The sequence below is a fragment of the Hirundo rustica genome, chromosome 6 (genome assembly GCF_015227805.2).
Source record: "Hirundo rustica isolate bHirRus1 chromosome 6, bHirRus1.pri.v3, whole genome shotgun sequence".
NCBI lineage: Eukaryota > Metazoa > Chordata > Aves > Passeriformes > Hirundinidae > Hirundo > Hirundo rustica.
This window is the reverse complement of record NC_053455.1, coordinates 32335207-32349818: the sequence shown is the minus strand read 5'-3', so window position 1 is coordinate 32349818 and position 14612 is coordinate 32335207. Positions and strand designations below refer to the sequence as shown.

The window sequence follows — 14612 nt, the reverse complement described above, 5'->3', positions numbered from 1 at the left end:
AGTTACTGGGAAACCCTATCCAATTAAAGCATGTTGTATTTTCTCTCTCTTGAACCATTTAGATCAAGGCAGGGTGGTGTAGGGAAGAGCCTGAGCCCTAGAATTAGTTTTAAATAGAAAAAGGAAATTACCAAAAGTTTGTGGCTTGCTTATTGCAGCTTAAACTAATGGCAGGTTTGTATCTTGGACATGCTTAAATTACCTTCTCAGAAGGAAATATGTCTGTGAGTGTTCAAGCTGTTCACCCACTGTCAGGTAGCACTGGTTTATGTGTGGCGCCACAAAAATGTATCTGTGCAGCTTTTGGACTTAGAGTATCCTAATATGGTGGTGCCTGCCATAAACATAGGAGTTCTGCACTGTGCCATACAGTGTAGGCATTTTTTCCATGAGGTAATGATCTTTATTGGTCTTCAGATCAATAAATCTACATGTGAAAGGCTAAGAACTCTGGCGAAAAATGAGGGAAGATTTTTCTGCACTGGTGAAGTTAACATTGGTCATGAGAAAATTCAAATGGATCATAAACAATGGTTTTGATGAGTAGTGTTACAATTGAAGCAATTTCTATATTGGGTAGTGCATAGGAAGTTCAAGGAGTAGTTCCAGGTTGCGGAAGAGAGGGAGCTGACAGAAGCAAGAGCTCTCTGGAGCAAGAGATGGAAATAGGTTGTTTGTTATACCTCAGGATTTCTTACTCATTTGAATGAGAGAAATTTAAATGTATTTATAAGAGAAAATATGAGGAATTAGGTAAAGAGGACAGGGAAGTAGATGTAATCTAAAGCTTAAAGGGACAACTGGCCTGACACTTGACTCCTATGCATCAGAAAGACATAATTAATATAATTTTTCTAGGACTTCAGTGAAATCTGAAAAGGTTGTGTCCTTTTGAAATAAAATTATTTTTGTGGAGGAACTGTCTGTAATCACTTAATTTCTGTTATAATATACCTTGACCCTGGAAAATAACTAATAAAGCCTGATTTAGGATACTAATTGTTAAAAGTATTAAGCTATTTACTGGTATGGGGTGGGTTTTTTCCCCCTGGCGTTCTGTAGCTTTGTTCTGGCTTTTTAAAACTTCATGGTAATTTTACTGGACTGTTTTCAGAGCCAGCTACTGTATTTTGTATCCATCAGCATCTTTCCATTGGCTTGAATGAAATAATAGTGCTTTACATAATCTGTTGACCTAGCCATTTTCTCTTCAAAGCTTGTTGTCAGTGAAACAACAGAAGAGGAGAAATATGCAAAAAAAAAAAAAAAAAAAAAAAAAAAAAAAAAAAAAAAAAAAAAAAAAAAAAAAAAAAAAAAAAAAAATTAAATAGAATTTTCTTTGGTTGAAATGTTATATAATAATTTTGCTTGTGTAGCAGCAGTAAAGCCAAATATCAGGTCACTTGCCTAGAGAAATCTTCATTTGAAGACACAGAAAATTCAGTTCCCTGCAAAGCCAGTGCAGAATCTACCTGGTCTGAGTCCACGATTTGTTCATAATTGATCAGTGTGGGGCTTCCTTTTTTAGATACTTCTACAGCAATGAGAATATTTTGTGGGACACAGTTTTCTGGGTTAGATAGAAAACAAATAAGCTGAATATAAGCCTCGGGTATTTTTCCACAGTTAAAATATCTAAGTGATAAATTTGCACTGCTGAAATACAATGAAACCCAAACTTACTGTCTCATAGTTAAAGGTCTTCTACTTGAAAGCCTGAATATAATTACAACTTGCTGGAGAATTCTATCTAGGAGTCTGCCTAGGTACACTGATGGAGTAGCAGGAACAGGCACTTAATTATTGCTTAGTTTAATTGAAGAGTTAGGAAATCGATTTCTTTAGTTTTTTGTGGGATATCACATGACTTCCCCCCCCCCCCTCATTAATGGGAGTATCACTGAAGTGTAGCAAAATGAGAACAGAGGGAGGGTCTATTATCTTGTTAAAAGGAGTTTGGCAGGTTTTATTTTACCTAAAGGTAAATTCTGCTTTTAAAATAACCAACCAAACCCCCAAAACCTATCCATCCTGCTTTGTATGGGAAGTCTTTTTCCTGAGCATAATAATTTTTAAAATAAATGCAATATTAAGGTCTAACATTGCCAAACACTGAACTTCTCCAAAGTGTTCTCTGAAATTCAGACCTGTTTAAGTCAAGACAAATATGTTTCTAGATGATAGAGATGCCACCTCTATCTCTATTTATTTATCTAAAATAAATTTCCTAACGCATAACTACGTTATTGGAGCAAAAATTTTAGGACCTAAAATCCTTCTTACTACCATAATTCACATTTTTTTCAAAATGTAATACAAGAGCCATACTTACTAGTTCATTTATTTATGTAGAGGTTTGAGGCATTATCTTTGTTCCATTCCCGAGCTTATTTGAAATGTTCGTATAACAAACTTCTGGTATGTTCACTTACAACCCAGTTAATTAGAGAGTTATTCTCCAAAGGGGTAGAGTAAAAAGATGAATGTGATTTTAATAAAGACAAGAGAGAATACAAAAGAGAAAATGGAAGTAATGAGTAAGAAGTAAAGACAGAACTTTTTGTTTTTCCACTTCTTCAAGTAATCCTTGGATGTATTGGTGTGGTGGGGCTTGCACCACAGGTTTATTCTAGTTGCAAAGTTAAGTGTCTGTATACGATTCTTCTGTTAAATGGAAGTTGCATAGCAGTACTAAGCCTGTGAAAATACAGCTGAGGATTACCTAAATTAGTTGTAATTTTTAAGATGTTCCAGACTATTTTATTTTAAGCTTTTTAAATCAATGTATTTCTCAGAGCTAATTTGGTGACAAATAATAAGCTTTAAGCCAACAATTTCCAAACTATTCCTTCCTTCCCAATATAATACTCCCAAAACTTAAATTTGCCCTAAACGTTTTTAAATAATGTTGTTTCTTTGCTAGAATATTGATATCTGTCTCAGTAATTGATGTGATCTGTGCAGATGGATACTTTGCTATGTTATGAGTGTACTTAAGGTAACACAGCTAATTTTGCACTCCAAGAAGATGTGCTCCTGCTGTGCTGGCCCACAGTCGAATACGAAGGATAAGTGAATTAATCACATTGAGATTAAATAAGTTTTCTGCTTATGTCAAAATTTTATCATAGTTTGAAAAGTAGTTTAAAAAGTCATTTTTTAAATGAATGCAAATCAAATTAAACACTTCCCTAGAATCATGAGTTATCAAGTATTGTAAGTCAGTGAATTTACATGGCAGATTTCTTATAGTCCAGCTTTGGAATGGGTATACACATTCCTATTGAGATATTAGGGGAATGTAGGAAAGATGATTATAGATCATCACCTGCTGCCTCAAGTGTATTTTTGCATCATTTGGTAGTTAAACTTACAGATATGTGGTTCTTGCTTTTTTCAGGCTATTAAAAAGTGTGGTGTGGAAACCAAAGTTATTGTAACAGGAATCAAAGATGTAATTGGAATTAAATGTATATAAGCTGTTAATGTGTATCAAAGAATATTATATGTATATATCAAAATAAACAGTGGTAGATATTAATAAATGTGAATTCTTGTTTTTCATTTCAAGTCAAGGGATGGAGAACTGAATTTCAGTTTCAATATGCAAAATAATATTATGGGGATACTTGCATTGTTTGTCTTATCTTGGTTATAAATAGTGGTTTAATGTTTGTATAAAAAGCCATGAGTTGTTTATAACTCCCTGTATTGTGTGTGTGACTGTTTTTAAGACATTTCAAGTTTTAAGGTATTATCTGAGATAACCATTTCTTGCTAGATCTGACAGGATTCATGTTTTCTTTCAGGAGACGCTGATAGATTGGTGTGATGAAAAGGAACTTAACTTGATTTTAACAACTGGAGGAACAGGGTTTGCACCACGAGATGTCACTCCAGAGGTGAGATAGTCCTGGAACAGAGGAATCTGCCCTTTGGTAGAGAAATGCATGAGTCTGGAGGAGGGGTGATTTTTTTTTTTAAATTTCCTCTGTAACTTTACTTTGCAATATCTGTAGACAGGTCAAATGCTACACAACTTGGAATCAGAAAAAAGTAATAGAAAATATAGCACTCGAGAATTACTCTGACCTTGGGTTCTGACCCAAAACAGTTTTCAAACCAAGATGTGGTACAGTATGATGGTTTTCCAGTCCCCTTACAAAACAAAATTCTAATGGCTTTGTGGCATAATTTTTCTTAGCACTGCAGTACAACACTGCTAAGCAAAATTTTGTGTGGCTTTCGTTGTGTCTTGTCCAAGGAAGAGTGGGATAAGAGAGATCCTTTAATTCTCCCTAGCAGAATAGTGCATTGACAGCTACTGCATTATAGGTAAGAGTGTGAGGCAGACGGAAGGGGAAAAAAATTCTATGCAAAGCTACTATGGATCTGTTTGTCAAAAAAAATCTAAACGGGCACAGAGGTGGAAGAAATCTGCACCAGTATATGTTGTTCAGGAGATTTGTTTACATTACACTTGCATGGAGCTAAAGGGGAAAAATTGAGAAGCTTAACCTAATGAACTCATGGCCATGAGTTGTCATGTGAAATGACTGTGTGGTTGTTCTTGAAGTAGTTTGGTATTTATGGTTCCAAATTAGATTAACATGAACTTTTAAAGTCACATGTTTTATTTGGAGTGATTATGTTCACTAAAGGGCGGAATTAAGATTTAGCGAGTTGTGTTTATTTGCATATCTAGATTTCTCTTTAGTACTCCTGTATGTTTTCAATTTCTTAGACTCTTAAGCTGAGTTCTTTATATCATATCTACAACTCTTTTTACTTACAAATGTGTTTTGTCACATGCCTGAAGTTCAATTTTTTTTTCTGTTAGGAATCTAAAAACATTTTTTAATTTATTGTATAACATTTGTGTAGCTAGAGAAACATGTATACTCAATGCTCCTGTTCATTACTTCTGATGGTTTTAGATTATGTATTAGAAGCCTTGACTAACCAAAACCTAGGGGAGGCAATCTGTGTATCAGGAAATGGGAACAATGTTAAGATGAACACAGTGTGGCACCTAGTGAAACTGATTTTGCAGATTATTCACTTTGCTAAAACCACCACAAGTGAAAAGTGAGTTGGTTAAACTTGTCTCTTGCTTGCAAGCTAACGTAATGCTTTCGAAGGTTGTGTTACCAGGACTGTGTAGAAGGAGGGATGAATTTCTGCTTCAGTTTTCCTTTGTGCAGGGTCAAGCCTAGGCAGCAGTGCCAGATGAAGCATTGTAGCCAGTGCAAAAAATTAGCTACAGATTCTCAAGCGGAATTTGGGACAAAAAATAAACACATGAGAACTCTGCACATAAAAACCTAGTATTTGCTTTACACTGAATTGCTGTTGCTCAAAGTAATTAACACCAGCAGGGATGATTTTTTTCTCTTTTTTTTTTTTGAGTAAGCCATTCTGAAAGTTATCTGCGTTATTACTGTGTCTCTGTATAATAAAAACACATTGATATAAAAATCATTAGTAACTTGTACTGAAGAAAAACTGCCTTGTTTTTAAACATAATAGATGTGCAAGACTTGGACTGATCATGACAGAAACAAGTGTTCTGACTGTCAAATTAGTCCCATATTTTAAAAGAACTTATGTAGGAGAGTCTTGACTCACTTTTTACTTAATTAATTTGGATTAACTTAAATCACAGTGGAGATATAGAATCCCAGCTTTATTACAAAGGGGTGATGACAAACATTGTTCCTATGATAGGATTTATTACATTATCCGTTCAAACCAATGTTTTTAAGGGAAGAAAATCAGTTTGCCAGTATGTCAAACCAAAAACGTACTAAGAAGCCTAAGTTTTGTCCCCATATTTTGTGTCTTTTGGGTCAATGAGAAAACCCAAAATGGAAAATTTATTATGTCAACATGAAATGTGCAGTAACAAGTCTTTAGGAAAACTTGCATTGATGTAGGAAATTGTTCTCATCCCTTTTGTGTATGGTGTTGGTTTAGCATGCTCTCATCACTGAACTGATAATGAAAGGATGTGATCATGGTATTGTGCTATTGAGATGTTATCTTTAAGATGTTAATTTAAAAACTTTAAGAATTTAATTTGATAATGGAAAATGTTTTACTATTTTTCCTTAGAATAGAGACAGTACTCGGTTGAGTCATACTTCTGCTGGTATGTTTCAGTCCTGCTTCTCTTTAATTCCCCTGTACTTTGGATTAGAAAGTAGGTTTCTCTGTTTCTTTTCTAGAATAGATATATAATTGCTATTGTATATACACAATAAAGGTAGTTCTCAAGAATAATTGCAACCCAAGGACTTAATGTTAATAGAATTTTGTAATATTGATAAAATTGAAATTAAGTGCCTAGCATAATGTAGCTAAAAATGGCTTCTTGATACCTCAGAAATATGTAATTAAGCATCCAAAAAAATTAGTAGTTTCCCCACTCACTTTGCCATTTGAACACTATTATCAGAACCATTCCAGGTTATTGCAGTTGTTTCAGTGATGTGTAATAACATTTTTTTTCTTGTAATGGAATAGAAGATTTTAGGAATATTCACAGTATCTGATTTTCCTTGCCTGTCTCTGATCCCTGAATTTATAGCCTTGGTCTAGTCAGAGCCTAGAGAGGAGTATTTGAATTAGTTCCTGCAATTCACATTTCAAGGGGTGAAGGGCAGTTTACTTCAGCAGTGTAAATATCCTTAACTTTCTTGACTACACAACTAAAAGTGATGACATGCGTGTGGATATTTAAAAAACCAAATTCACTCAATGGATGGCTGAATTTGAAAGAAGTGTTATAGGTGTTACTAGTGAATGCTGGAATTCTTAACTGTTATGGCAGTTGGTGGCAGTTTGCATTTGTACTAAAGCTGAAGTGTAAGCCTAATTTTGTAGATATAACCACTTTTTTTTTTTTCAATGTAATTCCACATATAATTTTTGGGAATAGTCTTTAAATCTCTGCTGGAGCGCACTCATACAGTCTGTTTGTTGATTTAAAAAGTGTTTGTTGCTGGACGGAGATCCAAGTATGGCCCAGGTTAATTAATTTAGGGAACTTTGATTTTGTATTTCCAGATGCAAACATTTATTTCTTGGAACTACAATACTTCAGTGGTAGTTCTTACAGAATGTTGACAGCAATATACATTAATTTTTGTGGGGAAAAAATTAAATAACGTTGCAGCATTTTTTAAAATCACTAGGAATCCTTCTGATATATTAATGTATTTTCTCTGTTGCTCTTGCTCAGTACAAAGGGAAAGAAAAAAATCTCATATGGGTGCTCAGCTCAGTTTTATGTCTTCTGTATTTTTACATTTATTCTTTTGCAAAACGGTACATTCAAAAAATTCACTTGTCTGTCTCCTAAGTCTTCTAGCCCTTTTCTTACCCTTTGTCTCTAGTATAATTCTGTGCAAGTCTTGTTTGCCCATCTATGAGATTAATTTTATGTACTTAGATAATAGCAGTAGAAATCAATGTATTGTCCTCAGCTGCTGGTAGACATTCTTGAACTGTGTCACAATGTGTATTCACAAGAAGTTGATCCATGCTGCAGGTAGTTTTGAGCCCTAAGATTTTAAGATAATACTTTATAAAAAACATAGAAGAGATGTTTTCTAGCATGTAACACCAGACAGATGTTTCCTTACAGTCTTCCTACTTTTTGAGTGTTCTGGAAAATTTATGAGTGCATCTTTCAGTTCTTGCTGTTTATAGTCTTCAAGATGTATGAACTAGTTAAAAATGTATTTAGACACATTTTTTCATTTAGTCCGAAAATATATACATACTTATTTATTCTTTTATCAGAGTTTTCTAGTCCATGAAAAGAAATCATTGTTCTCTGGAACTCCCTTCTGTTTGTCAGTGTTTCTGAAAAATCATGCTCAGAATGAACAAAATACTCCAAACATACCTCACAGAAGCCATGTTTGGATAGAAGGAAGTCTTAATTCTTCTGTAATGTGTCTTTCTTCAAATTCCATTTTACTTCTGCAGACTATTTTAATATCTGTGTATTTCCATTTCTCTGTCTCAAGTAATGGGAAACCCTCTTGATCTCTATTATTTTAGTTTTCATGTGTTTTGTCTGTTTGTTTGCTTCCACATAAACTTTGTTAATGAAATAAGATGCTTATGACACAATAGGATAATCATGTTGTAGCCGTACTCTCACAGCAACACATTCCATCAAAGTAACCCAAATCCACCGAGACTTAAACTTTTCAAATAATGATTTCCATTTGATAGGCAGCAACTTGAAATAATACATAAGAAGTTTTTGTCCTCCCTGGATCAAATACTGCCTTTCCAGAGCAGCAGGATTTCTAGTATTGCTTGTTGTAGATATAGGACTACTTCTGTTCTTCTTCAGCAATATTTTATTATTGGCACTGGACAAAAATAAAATAATTTCCATTTTACAAGCCATCACTTCAGAATGGCTCAGTAGTGTGGAGGAATGAAGGCTTCATCTCACATGGCACATAAGTAATTTTGTGGTAGGAATAATATGAAATTGTACAACCTCTAATAACCCAGGCTAATGTTCCAGGTGCCTTCAATGTTCCAGGTACCCTCCAATTTAATAGCTGTTTTGAGAAAATATTTTTGTAGTCTCTTTTGAAACTAGCTTTTCATATCTTTTAGTGGAGGTCTTGCTCTGAGTTAAGTTTTGATTTCTGTGGTAAGCTATTGTATAACGATATGTGCTGTGTATAGATGACATCTGACCCTGTAACTTCCCATCAGACTTTTTGAGGCTTTCATAGTTCTTAGAAAATTGTTTCCAACCCAGCTTGCTCCTAAAGGGTCGACATTACAAAACCTTGCCCCATGCATGTAATCAACAAAGGTGCTTAAAAGGAGCAGATTTCTTTGTGACAGACTCCTTACAAATTCTGTGCTACTCTTTTAGAAGATTATCGGCAACTCTGTAAAGTACCATCCCCTTTTTCTTAGTCCTCCAGGCAGTTCCTAGCTTATATGATTGGATCTTTACTCTGTTTATTTTTTCAATAAAATTTATTATATGGTATGCTGTATTTAGTGTTATAAAATTCAAATATATTTATGTGCCATAATACTTCAATTTAAAACTATAGATTTTTAATCACTCTTGGGAAGGCATATTATTATAGAAGAATTGATATGCTTAGTTGCAGAAAACTTTTCACTAAACATCTATTACCAATTTTTTTGAGAAGCAGCAGTATACAAATTATTTGTACCACACAACACACTGTCAGTTTACAGAAGTACATGTGTCTTGAGAAATTCTACTGTGATTTAGCTGACTTATAAAGGGCTGAAAAGTTCTTTCCCCTTCCTCTTCCCCTTCCCTCTCCCACTGAAGTGCTCAGTTGTGCCATCATCAGCTGTAGTCACTGCATGGAAACACCTGCAAGCTGCTCACACACCTATAATGAGAAATGTGAGGAGGAAGAAAGGCAGTTCCTATTTCAGTTCCATTTACTCAACCATCAGAGGTTACTCAAAAAAATAAGACCATCAAACAAATACAGACAATACTTGTCTTTATATGGGAATGATGTGTCTAAAATGCAAAGCTGTATATTTTTATTGACATTCCTTTTTTAAAAAGTTTAAAAACTGTCAAAGTGGATATAGAAAAGGTAAAAAAAAATAGGATGGCAAGGAGAGATGCTTTCTGTGAGAGTTACACAACTCAATCTGTTTAGTTTATCTTGAAGAACACTGAGAAGACACTTTGGTTTTGCCTGTACTTTCTTTGGAAAATAATGTACAATGCTAAAGGCTTTTTAAGGCTTTTTTCTTCACGTACTAAAGAGAATTGTAAAAATAGGTGGTGATAGAAAGCTTGAGCCAGAAAAATCTAATAAAATCATCATAATGAAAGGCTTTATGTGTTTGGGTTGGTTTGTTTGTTTAAGAGATTAATTGCACAAGCAAATTCCCTAAAGAGCTATATTCTTCATTTTAATTCTGTCAGATCAAAAGTGTTGGCTAGTGGGAGAAATGTCTTATAAAACTCAAGTTATCTTGTAATTCTTGCAGAAATCACGGATGATGTTAAATGAATCATCCTGCACTTATAGCCTTATGTTCTCGGTTAGATAGTTTGAATCAAATGGATCCTGAAATTAATAATTAAACAATTTTATTTCCTGAATTCAAAAGAACTACATGAATTGCTTTTGTCTCTTTTTTGAAAACACTGATCATATTGGCTGAAAATGCTGGGGCAAAGATCTTCTTAATTACTTAACCTAATGTATTAACCTTCAATGTAAAGTTGTCTGACCATCATATTGTAGAGGTAATGCTAATAGGATTCATATTAAGCCTTTGGTTATTTTTGCTCATTTGAGGATCAGCTTTTATTTGCTTTTTTTTTTTTAGGTGTCCTTAATACTCTGGAATAGCAAATAGAGGCTGTGTTTTTTGACTTTCAAACACGTAGGAAATATTTGCAAACTCTGCTGAAAAGAGTAGTAAAACAGCAGTAAGGAAGTTGAATGTTTCATAAAATGAGAAGCTAAGCCACAGTAATGAGCCAGGAAATCTCTCCTTTTTGTTCTTAAATTTTGAAATTAAAGAGGTTTTTCCAAGGCATTTTAGGATTGGCCGTTGTAAGAAGGCTGGCATGTCCTGGGAGTGGACAAATGGTTCCTGTGTGAGTGAACCCAGTACTTCCGAAAGTGCACCCAGATGAACAATATGATTATGGTGTGCTTTATTAATGGAGTGAAGAGAAGGGTTTACCTCCTCTTGGTTTTACTGATGCCTTTTAGCCATATTTTCTCTGTGGAGCCCACAGCTCATGTGGACATTTCTCTATTACTTTAAATAAACTAGCTTGTCTCCTATTAGCAGCATAGCCACAACAGTGAATATATCTTGTCATCCTTTCTGTAACTGGGGAAGAAAAATAGGCCTGCCATAGGACTTCTGTATAATAAAATTTTCAATTTGGAATTTTTGGAATTTTTTTTTTCTCTTAAGCATTTCTAAAAATAGTTTCCATTAAAGCATAATTTTGGAGAAGATAATAGGAAACTGAACAAAACTAAAAATCAAGTTAAACCAAAATAATCTTGAAAACATTGTCAGGCCTTTAATTTTTGCCCTTAATGTGTCATTTTTTTCTGGTCATGGTCTATTACAAAGAGTTTAGAGGGAAAATTAACAAAAAAAAAATTATATATACATGTTAGGAAGATTTCTCTGTGAAGGCAGTTTAAAGACTTGATAAATAGAGGCCAAATACTAGTCTGGATTTAAGAAGTATGAAAAATTGAGTTAGTCCTTTTGGCATTAGCACACCAGAATATCAAAATGACTCATTAAAATAGTTTATCATTAAAACTAATACTTATGAAAGAATAGAGAATTTCTCATGTACTTCTTTCCTGCTGTGTAGGAGCTTTTCCAGCCACTAAGTGGAAAGAAACTAGAAGAATCTTGGAAATCTGCTGGCTTCAAGAGTTATTCTTAGGATTATAACTAGTCCTTCTCCTGCTTTTGCTAGTTGCTACCACATGGAGCAGTGAAGCTTTAGCAAAATGTTGACTCGGTATAAGTACCAAAATAGAAAACCAAAATGACTATTGTCACGCTTAGGCATGAAGGTCTTATCAATTATGGACAAGAAAATAATTACTTTTTAACCTTTATTTCGACTATATTGTAGTTTCTTGTCCCTTTGTGCATATATTCTTTTCCCAGTTATTCCATCATCAGAATACTTAAATTAATAGTGAGGTGCATAAGCTACTGTTATTTGTTGTTGACATGTAAACTGTCAGTGGATTTTAGAAGTCCATATTTTCCTCCACAAATAAGCATTTTCTTATGGTACACTGAGATCAGTTTGTCATAGTTCATTTTCATTAAGCTTGTAAGATCTCCCTTCAGAGAGAAGGTGATAGCAATTTTTTTCTTGATGTGGTGCAGCTACTTGTACTTCCTGCTGGCCACAAAACCATGGGATTTTATAAAACTACCAATGCGTGCTTTTACTACCTTGTACTCTGGTATCTCTGGTTCAGCCAGTATTTGCAGTTCCTGGCTGGTTTATGCCATTACTAATCATATGATGGAAGTCTCTTGGTCTTCTCTGCCTCAATTATTTGCCATTTTGTTCTAAGTCCAAGTAGTACTGTTCAATATGGGAAAGCTTGGGTATGAAAGAAATTCCTATTCTGTGATCCAAATTTCTAAATTTGAAGTTCTGTTAACCTCTGTTATTCTTGTGCTTTGCTCTGCTAGGAGAAGAATGAGTGGTTGATACCCAGAGATCAGTATAAAGTCCCATCAGCTTAGCCTATCACTACTGTATTCTTTAAAAACTTTGTTGCATATGAGTCTCTCTGCGAACTTTCCCAATCCTGATTCAGCAAGGGCACGCACAGCAAAGCTAATGATTCCTTTATATTACCTAAGGTCCTCTATAGTTTGAAGAGGGAAGGGTTGGCTTCTTGTTTCATATTACTGCCTTGTCGAAGTGGAGTGTAGGTTTTCAGTGTTGACAATAAAAAGTTAATGTGCAGGTAGATAAATGCGCACACAATGTGGACTTCTAAGTAGAAAGAAATAGTGAAGTTTGATTCTTGGTTGATTCTTTTAGTTTATAAGTAGATACTGAATAAAAAGTCTCATGATTTAAGTGACAGATGAGTTAAAGTACTGAACTTTATTAGTGCTGGGATTTTCTCAGTTCTTACGTTAGAGTTCATTGCATGTTTCTGAAATAAAGCAGCAGCTAAGATTTCTGAAGCAGTTTAATTTGTTTAAAAAAACCAACCATGTTAAATAGCAAAATGCTGAAGTTAAAGAGAAGAAGATATTCAAGGTAACAAATAGGTGCTGATAAGTTTGATACTTAGAAGAGGGTTACCCCACAAGATTCATAAGACTAATTCTTTTCATTAGAGTGTGGGTGTGTCTAAGCCAAATTCAATCGCCAACCTACACTAATAATGAGTAACAGTTAATGATGACTTCCGTTTATCTCACAAATGGCCGGCAGTGGCTAATGGGTACTCCTGTTCAACTTCACAAGCCATTTTGCAGTGGATATGGGAATGAGCTCACAAGACCAACCCCTTTCCCCTCTTATACTAGAGGTGCTAGAGGTAAGTGTGGTTTTGGGGAACAAGGGTGGGAGGTCATGAGATGAAAGTGATGTGGGCTTCTTAAATTTTTCACAAACCTCCATAAAGGCATGTATCTGGGGATGGGCAAAGATTCAGTTGAATTCTTATTTTTTTGCCCAAAGAGATTACCCAGTCCTAAACTGACATGCTTTCCTTGAACTGGGAGTCAGAAATCCCTTTTCTCTTCTGTTTTTCTGCTGCAGAAATTCCCAACATTCCCATTATGTGGGCTCCAGAGAGGGGTAAGCAACATCTTCAATCCCACCAAATCATTTCCAAACTAATTCTTTGCTAGTATTTTTTTGCTTTTAAAATCATCATCAGAAACAGTTTTTAGACACATTTTTCCCATTTGTTTGATTTTCTTGTGGATTCTCATATTTTTGTTTTATAGGAAGGTCCCATGGCCTCCCCAAGTGCTAGGGTCAGACTCATTTGCTGTTTTCATTTGTGTGCTATTCTCCTGTGGATTTTCATGGTTCACTCTGATCAAATGATATTACCGAAGGGTGAGCATCTAGACTCTTGGGACTGTTTCACTCATGATATCCTGAGTTGTTGATAAAGCACTGCCACCCCGCTGCCCTGTCAGTCATTTGGCAGGCTTATGTTTTGCTCTTGCCAACAGTTGCATCTGATTGTTGGTGGGCTTTGGTCTTTTTCTGCCCTGTCTGGGGGCTGCCTAGCATTCACTACTGTCTTATATTCTCTCTACCTGCTGGCTGTGTTGTCCTCCTGAAATCTTGGCCCTTTGCCTGGCTGTCTGGCATTGCCTCTTGACCAGCTAATTGCTTGACAGTGATTACCTGCTGCCCTGTCCATCTGTTGACTGGCATGTATTGCCTCCTTATTGTCCTTTCAGTCGGATTGTACATGGGCATTGGCCTTCTGCTGCCCTGTCTCCTGCTCCAAGTGCCTGGCATTGCCTTCCTGCTGAGTGCATCTGCTGACTTTGTGGAATTGCTCTTCTGCTGCTTGGCACACCTGATGAATGTTTGATGCTGTTTTAGCAACTTGCTGAATGTTTGGCATTTTCCTCATGCCTTTTCACCTGATCCTTGACTATAGTGTCCCTTTGCTGCTCTTTGAGTCTGCTTACTCATTGATACTTGCTCTTTTGCCATCCTGTCCACTTGCTTTTATGCCTGGCATTTCTATCATATTGTCCTACCCATCTGCCTAGATTTTATTACTAAATATGCACCAGTCTGAAAAGATTAAGAAGAAATGCAAGGAATGGGGGAAAACTACTGTCTGGCTCCTTCATGGTCTGATTCAGTTTAATATACCAGTCAAAAACTGATCTCAGTACCAGCATTCAGCTTTTTCATAAGACTACTCAAAACCCTTTCCCATCTTATGAAAAAAGAAACCAAACCCAAACTAAACTGAAGTCTTTGCTTCCATCACTTTATTCGATAGGTATATTACTAAGTTAAACTGTATTAAGGATTAAATTCAATAGTAATTAAGTAC

At 35.2% G+C, this 14612-nt stretch overlaps 1 protein-coding gene across 18 annotated transcripts in view; it reads left to right on the top strand.

Annotated features, from left to right (window-relative positions):
• GPHN (gephyrin) overlaps positions 1 to 14612 on the top strand; it is a 275747-nt gene that overhangs the window by 141679 nt on the left and 119456 nt on the right. For 10 of the 18 annotated variants that reach the window (XM_040066711.1, XM_040066708.1, XM_040066703.1 and 7 more), the window contains exon 4: positions 3810 to 3902. In XM_040066711.1, coding sequence (XP_039922645.1) covers positions 3810 to 3902 — 93 coding nt within the window. Of the gene's footprint in view, positions 1 to 3809; positions 3903 to 13339; positions 13379 to 14612 lie in introns of all 18 variants that reach the window. The other 8 variants (XM_040066710.1, XM_040066706.1, XM_040066702.1 and 5 more) reach the window with 1 other exon arrangement.